General features: G+C 35.9%; 3 protein-coding genes and 1 pseudogene across 5 annotated transcripts; 3 read left to right on the plus strand and 1 right to left on the minus strand.

Annotated features, from left to right (window-relative positions):
- The first annotated feature begins 3,759 nt into the window (after positions 1–3,759).
- Positions 3,760–5,590, plus strand: LOC130505659 (1-acyl-sn-glycerol-3-phosphate acyltransferase BAT2, chloroplastic-like; annotated as a pseudogene).
- Positions 5,591–6,121: 531 nt separating this feature from the next.
- On the plus strand, positions 6,122–8,194 carry LOC130505656 (probable mannose-1-phosphate guanylyltransferase 3). 2 transcript variants are annotated; one of them, XM_057000258.1, is made up of 4 exons: positions 6,122–6,363; positions 6,823–6,937; positions 7,035–7,100; positions 7,189–8,194. In XM_057000258.1, the coding sequence occupies exons 2-4, from the start codon at positions 6,827–6,829 to the stop codon at positions 8,068–8,070; spliced, it is 1,059 nt and encodes a 352-aa protein (XP_056856238.1). In that variant the 5' UTR covers positions 6,122–6,363; positions 6,823–6,826; the 3' UTR covers positions 8,071–8,194. The 2 variants fall into 2 exon arrangements, with proteins under 2 accessions (XP_056856238.1, XP_056856239.1); XM_057000259.1 differs by having other exon boundaries at positions 6,174–6,363; positions 6,826–6,937.
- A 2,331-nt stretch (positions 8,195–10,525) lies between these two features.
- LOC130505657 (putative cyclic nucleotide-gated ion channel 9) lies at positions 10,526–14,239 on the plus strand. 2 transcript variants are annotated; one of them, XM_057000260.1, is made up of 7 exons: positions 10,526–10,658; positions 11,026–11,141; positions 11,278–11,872; positions 12,078–12,290; positions 12,379–12,695; positions 12,784–13,132; positions 13,405–14,239. In XM_057000260.1, the coding sequence occupies exons 2-7, from the start codon at positions 11,074–11,076 to the stop codon at positions 14,083–14,085; spliced, it is 2,223 nt and encodes a 740-aa protein (XP_056856240.1). In that variant the 5' UTR covers positions 10,526–10,658; positions 11,026–11,073; the 3' UTR covers positions 14,086–14,239. The 2 variants fall into 2 exon arrangements, with proteins under 2 accessions (XP_056856240.1, XP_056856241.1); XM_057000261.1 differs by lacking the exon at positions 10,526–10,658 and having other exon boundaries at positions 11,259–11,872.
- A 184-nt stretch (positions 14,240–14,423) lies between these two features.
- On the minus strand, positions 14,424–15,083 carry LOC130505658 (gamma-glutamyl peptidase 1-like; the record flags this gene model as incomplete). The annotated part of the gene is given in 2 exon segments (XM_057000262.1): positions 14,424–14,663; positions 14,754–15,083. Coding segments are annotated over 2 exon segments (441 nt in total), but the record flags the coding sequence as incomplete, so codon positions are not given.
- Positions 15,084–15,417: the final 334 nt, after the last annotated feature.

Here is a 15,417-nt window from a genome sequence, read left to right on the forward strand (position 1 = left end):
TTTTCTACACATAATATGTTTTGAAAATTTCAAAACAAACATATATTTTATAAATTTTATATAATATTTCATGATCGCAATTTTGAATCCATACTATTTTAAATTACAGTATGATTTTGATAAATTTCTTTTTCTCTCTTTTGTAATTTATATCTCCTTCTCTGCCTTCATGATTCTTCTTACTCATTACTTGATCAGTTACATTGTTTTGTTCTCCAACATTGTCGCCACTCATCATCTCTCTATCTAAAGAAATTTTAGAGAATTTCATATATATAAAGTTTGTGGGTGTGTCGAGTATTCTATACAATAATACGTATAGTATAGTCACGAAATGAATAAAGGTTTGGGTTTTAGGGTTTATGATTAGGGTTTGGGTTTAGGGTATATGGTTTGGGTATATGATTTGGGTTTAGGGTTTTGGTTTATAGTATATGGTTTGGGTTTAGGGTTGAGAGTTTGGGTTTATGGTTTAGGGTTAAGTTTAGGATATATGATTTGGGTTTAGGGTCTAAGATTTGGGTTTATGCATATGGTTTGGGTTTAGGGTTTAGTGTTTGGGTATATGGTTTGGGTTTAGGGTTTAGTGTTTGGGTATATGGTTTGGGTTTAGGGTTTGGGTTTAGGGTATATGGTTTGAGTTTAGGGTTTAGTGTATATGGTTTGGGTTTGGAGTTTGGGTTTAGGGTATATAGTTTGGGTTTAGGGTATAGTTTACTCTCTACAAACCTTTCATCTTTTTAGCCTTTTTATTTTTTCATGCACTTCATAATGGTTGTGTATTATAAAATAATTGTTTTGTACTATATATGGACAAATATAGTATAGTATGATATTGAGCGTTGTTTAAATATTTCTCACGCGCAAGAAAGGAGAGCGTTGTCTAATTATATACCAAATTGACAACAACTTCATGCATGGCTATATTCTTCATATATGGTGCTGCTATGATTATTAAAGCAAATTGACCTTAAATATATGACCGGAAAAGTTGTTGGTATAAAAAAAGCCTTCTTTTAGTAACATTTGAACGATAAGGGAAACTGAAGTTTACAAATAAATAACTTGTATTTGGTGAAAAAAGTGACTTGTAAAAATTGAACGATGTTGGGAGTAACTAATTAAAATTATATGTATACAAACGCATTGAGCCACTCTAAATATCATATATAATAATAGACAAATAGGCATGAAAAGGATAACTTGCTCAGTTTAATCGAAGTACAACTGAAAAGACAATGAATGTAGTGTTATACAGAATTGAACTAAGAGATTAAACTATGACAATGGGTAAATAAACTAATCATAAATATGATCATAACCTTTTATATATTTCCACTGTAAACTCAGTACAAAAACTAATTGAGCTGTTTCATTCAGACTTAGAAGTTTGAACTGCTTGGCTTCTTCAACATTGTCTATTTGTTAGTCACAAAAAGGCTACAATGTTCCGAATCAAAATGATAATCAGTTAAAGAAACGATACTGAGTTTTGGTTATGGTTCCATATAGAATCTAAATCCCCTCTAACGAATTGGTCTGGCGACAAAAATTATGATAAAAGATTATCACTTCATACGATAAAAATAACAGGGAGATTTAGATCCTAGCTCAGACGACTAACTCCAATTATAGATTTGTGTGGAATATGATCTTTCTGTACAAAGTGCACTAAAGATGAGAATATCAACTTGGCCTTTGGCTTCTACGCTAGGCTGGCAATTAATACAAAAAAAAATAATTTTTTTTATTGAAACTTAACCAATTACGATATAAAGTTGTTGAGATAAAAACAGCCAAGATGACATAATTCATCTGAGACTCATACATCCGTTTCAAAAAGAAAAGGGAAACGCCTATATTTCCCAGTAAAAGTAATTAGGCAAAGGGCCTGAGAAAGTGAGATATTTCTTGGAAGAAAACTTGGCCGCAGCAGAGTTTAGCAGGGGAGGACATCGTAAGGGTTTCAGCTTCCAGCTCATAACTAAAAGAAAAGACAGAAAAGATAATTTAATTTTAACCATCCATGAGAGATGACAATAACAATTGAAAAGATTAGCCAGACACTAAAACAGAGAGTAGAGAAGCAGTAACCTTGAGGACTGAGATGTCGTTAAAAATGTAGGGCCCACTGGAACTAAAACTTGCCGGAGATTTGATCAGATTTCAGTGCCATTGCTTGATTTGGCTGAATGGAGGTTGTCGAAAATGGATCGAGGTGAGATTCGAGGAGAAGGTTTATATAACATGAGGAGCAAAAGGAAGTGAAAGATCTAGGTTCTCTCATTAAGATTGAATTAAAGGGAATGGAGTATGAGGAGTAATGGGTGAGATTTGGTCGAAAACGCAGAGGAGAGAAAGCGTCGTCAGATTATATTAGGGTTAGAGCATAGCAGAGTTTCTGGGCCGAAAACATAATCTGAACTTAAGCCTAATAACACTTAACAGACACAAACACATGTCATCTCCTTAGACTTCGAAAATGACCTCTCGTCCTACGTGGCGCAACAGGAGGGAAGGAAACCCTCTTTTTATATAAATAGATGGACTAAGAGAAACTCTATTACATAATTAGTAATTCCTAACAAAAGAATATTAGTATTTTGATACAATATATTTCTATATCTAATTTCTATTTTATAAATAATAAATTTATGCTACTTGCAAGAGACAAGTATATTCTATGAATTTCTCACAGAATTTCCAAGTTTTCATTAGAGACCCTTCATTCTCTGCTTTTAATCTTAAAAAGGAATTATTCAGAAGAACCATCTAAAAAAAGAAGAATCCCATCTAATTGACAAAAGAAAAAAAAAGAACCCCATCTAACTTTAGTGGGCTATTTATTCAGTGAATTTCAATTTACATAAGGCCTTGTAATAACAAACGGCACGCAGTTCGTCTCACAAACAGAAAAACGCAACCCGCCGCTTTATCTCCTTAAAACGACACACAGTTTATATACAAAAGGTAAACAGCGGGGCAACGAATACAAGAAGATAAAAGCATGAGAAGATGATGAGAGATAAACATGAGCAGATCTCACGGATGTTTTAGCTCTCGAGAGATAAACATGAGCAGATCTCACGGATGTTTTAGCTCTCGAGAAGATAAACAGAACGTTTTTAAAAATTTCAACTAGGAAACGAAACTGAAAATATCTAAACAACGTTAACTATACAATGGACTAAGAAAAACTCTAATTGCATAATTAAACCTTAGAGGAATTCTTAAACAAAAACAATATTAGTATTTTGATACAACATATCTAATTTCTATTTTAAAATTTATGCTACTTGCAAGAAGACAAATATATCTATGAATTTCTCACAGAATTTCCAAGTTTAATTAGAGAAATACCCTTCATTCTCTGCTTTTAATCTTTACAAAAATTATTTAGAAGAACTCCGTCTTGACAAAAAAAAAGAAAAAAAAATAACCTCATCTAGATACCTCTATGACATTAGAAGGGCTATTTTTTTTCCCGTCAAATTATATTAATATATAAGGCCCAAAGCCTGAAATCCTTACAAACATCAAAATAATTATTCAGTGGGGCTATTTATTCAGTGACATGACATAATTAAGGCCTTGTATATTCAGTAACAAACGGCACGCAGTTCGTCTCACAAACAGAAAAACGCAACCCGCTGCTTTATCTCTTTGAAACGACACACAGTTTATATACAAAAAGTAAAAAACAGCGGAGCAACGAATATAAGAAGATAAAAGCATGAGAAGGATGATGAGAGATAAAACATGAGCAAATCTCACGGATGTTTTAGCTCTCGAGAGATTCCGCCATGGATGTCGCTTCTGCTCGGGGCATCATCTCTTCACATCCTCCTCCTCCATGTATGCCCGCCAAACTCTTCCCTACTTCTTCCTAGATTCATTTTCCTGTAAATTAAATCGGGAGATAATAACTCTGTTCTTCTTAATTATGTTATGTTCTCAGATTATAGTAAACCAATCTGTTCATCACAGTCATCGTTGATTCGGGTAAGTTCTTGTAATTCAATCGGGATAACTTCGTTAGTCTCATTGAGAAAGTGATGGGCTTTTTTTAGTTGACAATGAAAGTTTCAAACTTTAAGCTCTCTTACTCTTATGAACTTCAGATTCCGATCAGTAAAGGATGTTTCTTTGGTCGTGTTTCGAGCTTGAGTACTACTTCCCTTCATGGTAGGAATCAATCAAGATTGGTTTCTTGTTGCGTCTGCTTTGTTCTATGTAAAGACTCAAACTTTTGTTGCTTCTTCTTTAGCTGCTCAGAGAGGGGAAACAAGGCGTAGTGTTGGTGTACAATGCTCTATAAGATGTAACCCTTTCAAAGTTCGTGATAAGAAGAACTCACGGAGGTTATTAAGTGTGAGGTCGGATCTTTCAGGAGCTGCTGCAACCCCTGAATCTACTACTTATCCAGAACCAGGTACAACTTCTCTCTCTGCTTTGGGCTGTATTACAACAACCTCTTGTTCTTCTTTTGTTTTTCAATAACACAATTAATCCTTTTCTTTTGTCTTTGAACTTTGAAGTGCAGAGATTAAGTTGAGCTCAAGACTCAGAGGGATATGCTTTTGCCTCGTCGCTGGCGTCTCCGCCATCGTTCTCATCGTCCTGATGATTATTGGCCATCCTTTTGTACTTCTCTTTGACCGCTACAGGAGAAAGTTCCATCACTTTATAGCTAAACTCTGGGCTTCCATAAGCATCTACCCGTTCTACAAAACCGAGATCCAAGGCTTGGAGAATCTGCCGTCATCCGACACTCCTTGTGTTATGTTTCAAACCACCAGAGTTTTCTGGATATATACACGCTTCTCAGCCTTGGCCAAAGCTATAAGTTCATCAGCAAGACGGGGATATTCGTTATTCCTGTCATCGGTTGGGCCATGTCCATGATGGGCGTTGTTCCCTTGAAGCGGATGGACCCAAGAAGCCAAGTGGTATGCATGCTTCTTCCCTCACTCACTCTAATCTTCAAGTGTTTCTGTTTTAAAAAAAAACTCATAACTCTTTTTGTGGCATTGTATTATAGGATTGCTTGAAACGATGCATGGAGCTAGTGAAGAAGGGAGCATCTGTGTTTTTCTTCCCGGAAGGAACGCGGAGTAAGGATGGTCGGTTAGGTGCTTTCAAGGTAAACACATAATCTCGCTCAAGTTTCTTTGGTTATTGTGTTTAAGAGGGAGTCACATAAGAGACGCTTGTCTTTCTTGAAAACTTGATATATTACAGAAAGGTGCGTTTACGGTAGCAGCTAAGACAGGAGTTCCAGTAGTGCCAATAACGCTGATGGGAACAGGGAAGATCATGCCTACGGGTAGTGAAGGTATACTGAATCATGGGAATGTCAGAGTGATCATCCACAAGCCGATATACGGAAGCAAAGCTGATGTTCTTTGTGACGAGGCCAGGAACAAGATAGCGGATTCTATGAATCTCTTGAGCTGAAACGTTTGTTTTTACTTGTTTTTTTTAATCAGTGGCTCTGATGAACAATGAGAAAGGCTATGTCAATTTTTACATGTGGAAGAACAAAACATGTTCGGAATTATTGTTTTAAAAATAAAATTAGGCTTTTCTATTTTGTTTTGGCCTCACAGGAGTCAGAGGTCTTATACTCTTGCACCTCTTTTTCTTCTTTTCTTTTTTTTTTCCCTCAATATTTGTGCTAATTACGAATCATTTTTCATTAAACTGACTAAAATACAAAATTCCTTATAATTTTATACAGTTGGCCGATGAAAGAATAATTAAGAAAACATTCTACTTTTGATATAAAATCTGTCATACTTGAATCTGAATTGGGCAAGTTGCCAAACTACATAAAAGCTACAAAGCATGTATCTTTTCAAAATGGAAAACTTAGATATCATAATCTCAAATTAAATAAATAATTTCTAACGGTTTGTTTTTTTAAATAAAAGTACATGTGAAGAATAACTAAACAATTTAATTTGTAACCTGTTTTCTCAGACTCTATTGAAAAGCAAACTTTTTATTTTATTTTTGTGCATAAATTTTTGAAAACGTTATATATGTATGTAAACCAATAAAAATAATATTTAGAGTTGTTGACTTATTGATAATTCTTCTATTGACTGACTCATGGAAAAGAATTAGAGAGATGAGACGGTAATAAGTAAGACCGTGTGGACCCCACTCGGACTGCACGGAGACAGCAGTTTCAGTTTTCTTCTAAAGAAAAATCTAATCTCTCTCTGTCTGAATTCTGAAACGACTTCCGTCTCCTTCCACCATTCTTCACTTATCAGTGTCAAACCAGTCGACAGACAGGGATATACCTACATTCGCCTAGTTTCAGATCTGTAAAAAGAACATCTTCAAAAACTTCGTGTAAGTCTGTTGCAAGAAACGCATAGTCTCATTTTCTCAAAAAAAAAAAAAAGAAACGCATAGTCTTCTCTTCCCTTATAGATCCTTATTCATTTACATCGTTGTTTCTTGATCGTGATAAGAAGTTTCCTGCCTGTTAAATGTATATAGATATAGTTGATTCAAAGAGATTTCTTTTGTTTTTTGTGTTTTGTTTTTTTTTTTTTTTTTTTTTTTTTTTTCTTTTTTTTTTTGCCACTTGGGGAAATCTCACACCCAGGAACCCCTGAAGATGGAGTCGAACCCCGGTGCCTTGGATGCCACTTAGCCACTAGACTAAGGCTGACCCGGCTTTTGTGTTTTGTTCTTATAAAGTTTTTAAAGAGATTGAAGATTTTCCTTTTTTTTCCAGAAAATATATATAGGTAGTAATACCATGTTGCACAATTCTTGTTGATTACTACTACATTATATCTGTAGAAGAATGAAGGCTGTAATTCTAGTAGGAGGATTCGGAACTCGATTGAGACCTCTTACATTCAGCATGCCAAAACCTCTTGTTGATTTTGGTAACAAGCCCATGATTTTGCATCAGGTAAATGTGTTGGTGGTAGCTTCTTCTTCTTCTCATTATGATGCATTCATTCATTCTCTGATCATATACTTTTTTGGTTGATGATTGATTAAAATAGATTGAAGCACTAAAAGCTGCTGGAGTTACTGAAGTTGTATTAGCTATCAACCAACAACAACCAGAGGTACTATTACTACCTTATTGTTTCATTATTATTTACCCTGTGGCATAATGATTGACTCACATTGTGTTTTTTTATTTTAATTTAAAAGGTGATGTTGAATTTTGTGAAAGAATACGAGAAGAAGCTGGAGATGAAGATCACCTTCTCCCAAGAAACCGAACCCCTAGGGACAGCAGGGCCTCTCGCTCTGGCTCGTGACAAGCTCCTCGACGACGAATCAGGCACACCCTTCTTCGTGCTGAACAGCGACGTCATCTGCGAATACCCACTCCTCGAGATGATCCAGTTCCACAAGAGCCACGGCGCCGAAGCTTCCATCATGGTGACCAAAGTAGATGATCCTTCAAAGTACGGCGTGGTTGTTATGGAGAAAGAAGCAAAAGCAAGAGTCGAGAGTTTCGTCGAGAAACCGAAACATTTCGTGGGGGACAAGATCAACGCTGGGATATACCTCTTGAACCCGTCCGTGCTCGACAGGATCGAGCTGAGACGGACGTCGATAGAGAAAGAGATATTCCCCAAGATCGCCTCGGAGAAAAAGCTTTACGCCATGGTGCTGCCAGGTTTCTGGATGGACATAGGTCAGCCGAGAGATTACTTGACAGGGCAGAGAATGTATCTCGACTATCTGAGAAAGAACGCGCCGGGGGAGCTTTTAGCGTCGGGAGATCACATATTAGGGAATGTTATGGTGGATGAGACAGCGGTTATTGGAGAAAGATGCTTGATAGGGCCTGACGTGGTGATCGGTCCGGGATGCGTGATTGAACCGGGCGTGAGGCTGTTTGGTTGCACTGTGATGAGAGGCGTGAGGATCAAGGAACATGCTTGTGTGTCTGATAGTATCGTGGGGTGGGACTCGACCGTTGGAAGCTGGGCTCGTGTGGCTGACGTAACGGTTCTTGGGAAAGATGTTCACGTTGCTGATGCTGAGGTTATACAAATGTCTGCTAAACCAGAGATCGTCTAGAAAGTGTGATTCCATCCTATTTATTATTATAATGTTATTTGAAACCTCATTTTTTTCTTTGATTAGCTCTTCTTGTAGTATGATTTTATATTATGTTTGATCAACTTGCTCTCATTCGGTTTAACATTCTTTTCAACGTATTTGTTAACCTCTCTAATATCAAATTGAGTATGAGTAACAAGTATTCATAAATTCAAAGTGTACAGGCATACAGCTTAGTGTTTAGCTGCTTCATATATAACTCAGACACCACAAAAATATATGCTCAGATTTGTGAATGTTTATGTTGAAGAGAATGTAAGTTTATTGTTTAAAAATAAAATTTAGGCTTTTCTATTTTGTTATGGCCTCGCAGAGTCACATGTCTTGTACTCTTACGCATCTTTTTCTTCCTTTATTTTTTCCAGTATTTGTGCTAATCCGAATCATTTTATAGAATTCATCATTAAACTGATTAAAATACAAAATTCCTTGTAAGTTATACAGTTGGCCGATGTAAGAATAATTAAGGAAACATTCTGTTTCGGTATGAAATCTGTCATACTTGAATCTGAATTAGGTAAGTTGCCAAACTACATAAAAACTACAACGCATGTATGTTTTCAAAATGGAAAAGTTAGATATTATAATCTCAAATTAAATAATATAATGTCTAGCTAAAAGGTTTTCTTTCTTTCAAAAGTACATGTGGAAATCAATACTATTAATTCTTCAACATGTCCAATTGATATGGGATTATGTCCAACAACTATTTTTTCCACAATAAAAAACCATATATTCTATAACTGGATCTAAATAAATATTTTGTAACCAGTTTTTAACTCCATAATGGTTGGGGCTTATTAAAAAAACAAATATTTTATAACTGTTTTCCTTTAATTCCTATATTCTAAGATCCATAACTGCAACATTTATGAAAATGTACAAATAAATTGTTGATATATATCGATTTGAATATGTAAAATAATTACATCACTTTTTTTTTGAAAATATATGCACATTTTGTTACGGAAAATATATGTTATTAATCAACAATAATACATTAATTAATCCAAATTAATAACCACCTTTATTCTTACTATTATGACTACTAATATTTAAAATCTAAGTTTATGCTTTATATTTACTAACCCTGACCTTTTAATAAAAAATAATTAATATAATATTATTTACCATTGAAAAAGTTAATATAAAATAAAAATAATTAGATTTTTATTTCAATTCATGAAATACAAATTTATCTAACTAATATATCTACAAAATTAGGATTTTGCCGATAAATAAATAATTATCATGAAATTAAATAATTAAAAGATAATAAATTATCTCAATTTTTCGGTCAACCATTACAAAAATCACGGATAAATGAAAATTGATGGATTTTTAATCGTATGGGATTTCTAAATAGAAATTTTTATAATTTAATTCAAATTCTAAGCTGAATTCAATGTAGATCACTAGATTTACCACTGGTGCCGTGGATTCATATCGTATATGAAATATACTAAAACTATATCATAAATTAAATTTAGCAAAATTTGGATAAATATAATAAATTATATTTTAATATATAGGTCCAATATAATCAGATTCGAGGCATAGACTTATGGGATCGATTCTATATTGGTTTTTTCGAGTACAAATATTTAATTGCGTGAATAATTCAAAATGCTAAATAAATACCACAATATTCTGATTTTATTTAAACCTGATTATATATTTCATCATCAAAATTATTTTTATTAAAACGTTAAACCTATTATAATATTCACATATATAATGCTTTCTTTGTAACATTTAAATGTAAATAAATAGTCAGAAATATAATTTATATTCAATAAATTTAATTTGTTTCGGCAAATAAATTTGCACTTTGAAAACGTGGATCAAAAATAATATTACTTTGTTATTTAAGAAAAATAAAAATTTATAGCTGTTAGAAATAAAGTACAATTAATATATGAAATGACTATGATAGAAGTGTTTATAGTTATGAAAAATCACAAATTCAATATAACTATCAAAATCTTTTACTGAACTTTTTAAAAAATAATATTTACACAAATATGATCACAGAAAATACAAATATGATTTACAAAAAATACACAAACATGAAATTAAAATTTCTAAAAAAATGTAAAACAAAAATATACCCGCCCTTTGAAGGGCGGATCAAAATTTAGTACGAGAATAATTTGCAACCTGTTTTTATTCTTCAGACAGTTTTCTACAGCAAAGTTATTATGTTTTGTGTGTAAATATTTAAGAATACTCGATGTAAAAGCAAATAAAAAGAATAATAAGTACGGTTAACTAATTGATTTTATAATTAACTAACTAACGCAAAAAGAATTAGAAAGAGATGGGACGGCAGTAAGTAAGAGGGGTGGGGTGGACCCGACCCGGGCGGCACGGAGAGACAGTTTCTCACTTTTCTTCTCAAATATCCAATTTTTTTTTTTAAGTATAAAATCTCTTTTGTCTGAAACGACTTCGTCTCCTTCCACCAAAGTCCTTCGCTTTCTTCTTCTTCTTCATCGTCTTCATCTCAGCCTGCAACTTCTTCATACCCTCTTACTTCTTCTTCGGTATTCATTACAACTCCCTATTACTCTGTGTAATGATCTTTGATTGTGTACTTCTTACACCGTTTTGATGCTAAAGAACTCGTCTTTATATATATAAAGTGATGATTTTTCGTATGCCTTTATAGATGTTTCGATTTAAAGGTTTTGAATTTTCAGTCAATTTGGAATTTTAGGTCAACGACAATGGATGAATGAATGTTCTTATACTCTATTGCCTGGCTTTAAAAAACAAACCATGTTCATACCAATGATTTCTGACAGAAATTCTGGAAACAACATTAAACATCACATGTTTGGTGCTCTTCTTTATATCTCGACTTTTTAATGATTTATTTTTATTTATTTTATTATATTTGCGAGAAAGCAGGTTCTGCACTTGTGGGATTCATGAGTTGAGTCACAGGGGAAAAAAAGCATGTTCGACTGTGTCAAAACATCAGTGAAATCACAAGTTATCAGTGGCCAACGCGAGAAGTTCGTAAGGTATATAACTTAGTTTTTTTAAATTGTTTCAGACAAAAGAACTAGTTTCAGACATCTTTCTTGTGTTGTTATCCTTTCAATTTTTTTTGTTTTTGAAAGTTAAAGCCTTTCTTTTAGTTTCTTTTGTTCTCCACAGGTTGGATAGTATGGATTCTAGATACTCTCAGGGTGCTGAAGCAGGTCTCAACAGATGCACACTCAATCTCCAAGGACCACCACGTGTTGGTGGTAGTGTTCAGGGTAACAACAATGCATCTTCTGGTTCGTTTAAGAAAGGTTTTAGAAGAGGCTCCAAAGGTCTCTGGTCTCTAGGAAGATCAATCGGTCTCGGCGTCTCGCGAGCAGTCTTCCCCGAAGATCTCAAAGTATCAGAGAGGAAGATATTCGATCCGCAGGACAAGTTCCTTTTGCTGTGCAACAAGCTCTTCGTCACTTCCTGCATCCTCGCCGTCTCGGTGGACCCTCTCTTCCTGTACCTTCCGTTTATTAACGACAGCGACAAGTGTATCGGCATCGACCGGGGGTTGGCTATCATAGCGACGACGCTGAGGACGTTCATCGATGCGTTTTATCTTTTCCGCATGGCTCTCCAGTTTAGGACAGCTTTCGTCGCCCCTTCTTCGAGGGTTTTTGGGAGAGGAGAGCTTGTGATCGACCCTGCGCAGATAGCTAAACGGTATCTGCAGCAGTTCTTCATCGTTGACTTCCTCTCTGTTCTTCCACTTCCACAGGTAATAATACCACAAAAACAATTTTATTGCTTCATATCACTGTTCAAAAAATCGCTAGGCGGTAACTATGCACTTTATAGTTTTTACCGATTTTTTACTGTCAATGCCGAGTTGAAGCAATATTTTGTACACATGCTTCATATTGAATTAAAGTGATGACTAGTTTATGTCATTTTTGTTGTTGTTGCTGTTGTGGTGGTTCCAGATTGCAGTTTGGAGGTTTCTGTACACATCTACAGGAGGGAGTGTGTTGGCGACAAAGCAAGCGTTACGTTCCATCATCCTAGTACAGTACATTCCGCGGTTTATTCGGATCTATCCCTTAAGCCAAGAGCTAAAGAGAACAGCTGGGGTGTTTGCTGAGACAGCTTGGGCTGGTGCTGCTTATTACTTGCTACTCTACATGCTTGCTAGTCACGTCAGTTACTATACTTTTTTCCTTTTTTTTTTATGGTTCATATAACTGATTATAACTCTTTTACCTTTTTTTTTTTTAATTTTATCAGATGGTTGGGGCGTTATGGTACTTACTGGCTTTAGAACGCGTCAACGGTTGCTGGAAGAAGGCTTGCTTTGATCAAAGACCGAACTGCACCAGAAACTTTTTGTTTTGCGGTAACGAAAACATGGTCGGTTATGCTGCTTGGAACGGAATCAAAGAGTCTGTTCTCCAGAAAAGCTGTCCTGTCAATGTCACTGATGGCGACAATCCTCCTTTTGATTTCGGAATCTACTTGAGAGCACTGTCCTCTGGCATTGTCTCGTCTGAGAGCTTTGTAGCTAAATACTTCTTCTGTCTGTGGTGGGGACTTCAGAATCTCAGGTAACGTAACGTCTGTGTTTGATTATGACGATGTCTCTCTCTTTGTTTTCGTTAGTAACTTTGTTTGATGTCTCTCTAATGCATGCAGCACTCTCGGTCAAGGGCTTCAGACAAGCACGTACCCTGGAGAGATCATATTCTCCATAGCACTTGCTGTTGCTGGGCTTCTTCTCTTTGCTCTCCTCATTGGTAACATGCAGACTTATCTCCAGTCTCTTACGATCCGTCTCGAGGAGATGAGGGTGAAGAAGCGTGACTCGGAGCAGTGGATGCATCACCGGATGCTTCCACCTGACCTGAGAGAACGGGTCAGACGTTATGACCAGTACAAGTGGTTGGAGACGCGCGGTGTTGATGAAGAGAATCTGGTTCAGAACCTCCCAAAGGATCTGAGAAGAGACATCAAACGTCATCTCTGTCTAGCTTTGGTCCGGAGGGTAAGTTTGAATCTTAACTTTTTTTTAAAGTCTTTGATCTCATTGTTAGAAGAGAGAGTCTCTGTCCGATAAAGAAGCTTTGCAATCAATGTGTTAGAAGAGAGAGTCTCTGTCCGATAAAGAAGCTTTGCAAAGTGATGCCGTTTGGCAAAGCCTCTTTATCGCGCGGAGACTCTCTTCTAACACATTGATTGCAAAGCTTCTTTATCGGATAGAGACTCTCTTCTTAACACTCATCAATGTAACCAAACCATCTTGTTATGTTATGTTAGGTTCCTCTGTTTGAGAATATGGAAGAGAGGCTGCTCGATGCAATATGCGAGAGGTTGAAGCCGTGTCTATACACGGAGAACTCTTACCTGGTCAGGGAAGGTGACCCTGTCAACGAGATGCTCTTCATAATCCGTGGCCGGCTAGAGAGCGTGACAACAGATGGTGGGAGAAGCGGTTTCTTCAACCGTAGTTTGCTCAAAGAAGGAGACTTCTGCGGGGAAGAGCTTCTGACGTGGGCGCTTGATCCCAAATCCGGCTCCAACCTACCTTCCTCCACAAGAACCGCAAAGGCTTTAACCGAAGTGGAAGCGTTTGCTTTGATAGCAGATGAGCTCAAGTTCGTGGCGAGCCAGTTCAGGAGACTGCACAGCAGGCAGGTTCAGCATACTTTTAGATTCTACTCGCAGCAGTGGAGGACTTGGGCTGCTATCTTCATACAAGCTGCGTGGAGACGGTACGTGAAGAAGAAGAAACTTGAGCAGCTTAAGAAGGAAGAAGAAGAGGAGGAAGGAGAAGGAGAAGGGCATGTTGCTAGCATCAGAGCTACGTTCTTGGCGTCAAAGTTTGCAGCGAATGCACTTCGTAAAGTTCACCAGAACCGTATTGCAGCAAAGTCTACCAAAGAGCTTGTGAAGTTTCAGAAACCTTCTGAACCTGATTTCTCTGCTGATGATCCTTGAAAAAAAACAAAGATGCTGACTATATTTTACATTAACTACATATAAAGTTGCTTTTGACTCAGATTGAAGTTTATTCATTTTTTTACTTATCGTTCGATTTGTATTCATTCCAGCACTAAGAAAAGAAGTGGTAACTTAAATTGATTATTTTTGATTTGTGTAATGTTAAGACGAAGTAGATTGCAAGTTCATCAAGAGATGGCATATGATATGGACCTAAGTCTCCAAAGTAACTGCCAAGTATCTCATTGTCCTTTGATATGGTTATGTTTCTGTTCATTCTGTTTAGACCAATGATCAAGAAATGTAAAACATGGAAGATTCAACTAAACAAAACATAAATAAATGTCACGCTTGAGATTAATTAATAGGTTATACATTGATTAGGAATAATAATGCAAAGATCATAAATCCATAAATGTTTCCAATATAACAGGAGACAAATAGATAACTTGGGAGTGAAACAACTAGTTAGCTGGAACTCTGCCTTTGAGGAAGTTCTTGCAAATCGTCTCCAAAAGTTTCCTGTCAGCTCCCTTATTATCCATCGATGCCTTTGCCGCATCAGCCATTTCTTGCTGCAAAAGTAACTCATAACTCGTCAGATACATACCACATTTTATTCTCATTGTTACGTTATAAGATGATCATTATATAATAAAGCAAACCTTGATGAAGCCAAGACGAAGAACACGATCTACGATCTCGAAGAGAATCTCTTTGTTATACTCGGGATGTCCTTGAATACAGAACAAATGATCTTCTATGGAGAACATCTCCACCTCGTACTTGTCTGAATAAGCTAGTACTTTGGCTCCTTCCGGCAACACCAACACTTCGTCCTGGTGTAGTTTTATGATGGATATGCTGTCTGGAATCTCATCTCCGAAGTAACTTCCTCGTGTGATTGCATCCTTGACGATGGTTATCTTTCCAAGTGTAAGCTCTGGTCCCTTCCTTGCTCTTCCAACTGTTCCTCCTCTAACTCTGGCTATGATCTAAAGGAATTCGAGTTCTTATGATTAGAGGAATCTTATAATCACAGTCGAAAACATTATATTAAGTGGAAAATGTGTTTGGTACTAGTAGATCCTAACCATTGTTGTCATGCTTATTGAATACTTCACTACTACTCATTCCTAAATTTTTTTTCTAATAATTAGGAAGTTTTGGATCAAAGTTTCAATAATGTTAAAACTTTAAATTCTTTCATTTAAAGTTTAGCAAAATTTTGTTTACTAAATATACCGTCTATAAGTAAAAGGTTCAATTTAAAGCCACTAGTTATGAATTAGAGCGTGGTGAACAGAAAATATAAAAAAAAAAAAAAAA

The sequence above is a fragment of the Raphanus sativus genome, unplaced genomic scaffold (assembly GCF_000801105.2).
Source record: "Raphanus sativus cultivar WK10039 unplaced genomic scaffold, ASM80110v3 Scaffold2465, whole genome shotgun sequence".
Taxonomy (NCBI): Eukaryota; Viridiplantae; Streptophyta; class Magnoliopsida; order Brassicales; family Brassicaceae; genus Raphanus; species Raphanus sativus.

Coding starts and splice junctions, on each gene's coding strand:
- LOC130505656 (XM_057000258.1), top strand. CDS start 6,827: ATGAAGGCTGTAATTCTAGTAGGAGGATTCGGAACTCGATTGAGACCT. Junction 6,938..7,034: donor AGCCCATGATTTTGCATCAG/GTAAATGTGTTG, acceptor TGATTAAAATAG/ATTGAAGCACTAAAAGCTGC. Junction 7,101..7,188: donor TCAACCAACAACAACCAGAG/GTACTATTACTA, acceptor TTAATTTAAAAG/GTGATGTTGAATTTTGTGAA.
- LOC130505657 (XM_057000260.1), top strand. CDS start 11,074: ATGTTCGACTGTGTCAAAACATCAGTGAAATCACAAGTTATCAGTGGC. Junction 11,873..12,077: donor CTGTTCTTCCACTTCCACAG/GTAATAATACCA, acceptor TGGTGGTTCCAG/ATTGCAGTTTGGAGGTTTCT. Junction 12,291..12,378: donor TCTACATGCTTGCTAGTCAC/GTCAGTTACTAT, acceptor TAATTTTATCAG/ATGGTTGGGGCGTTATGGTA.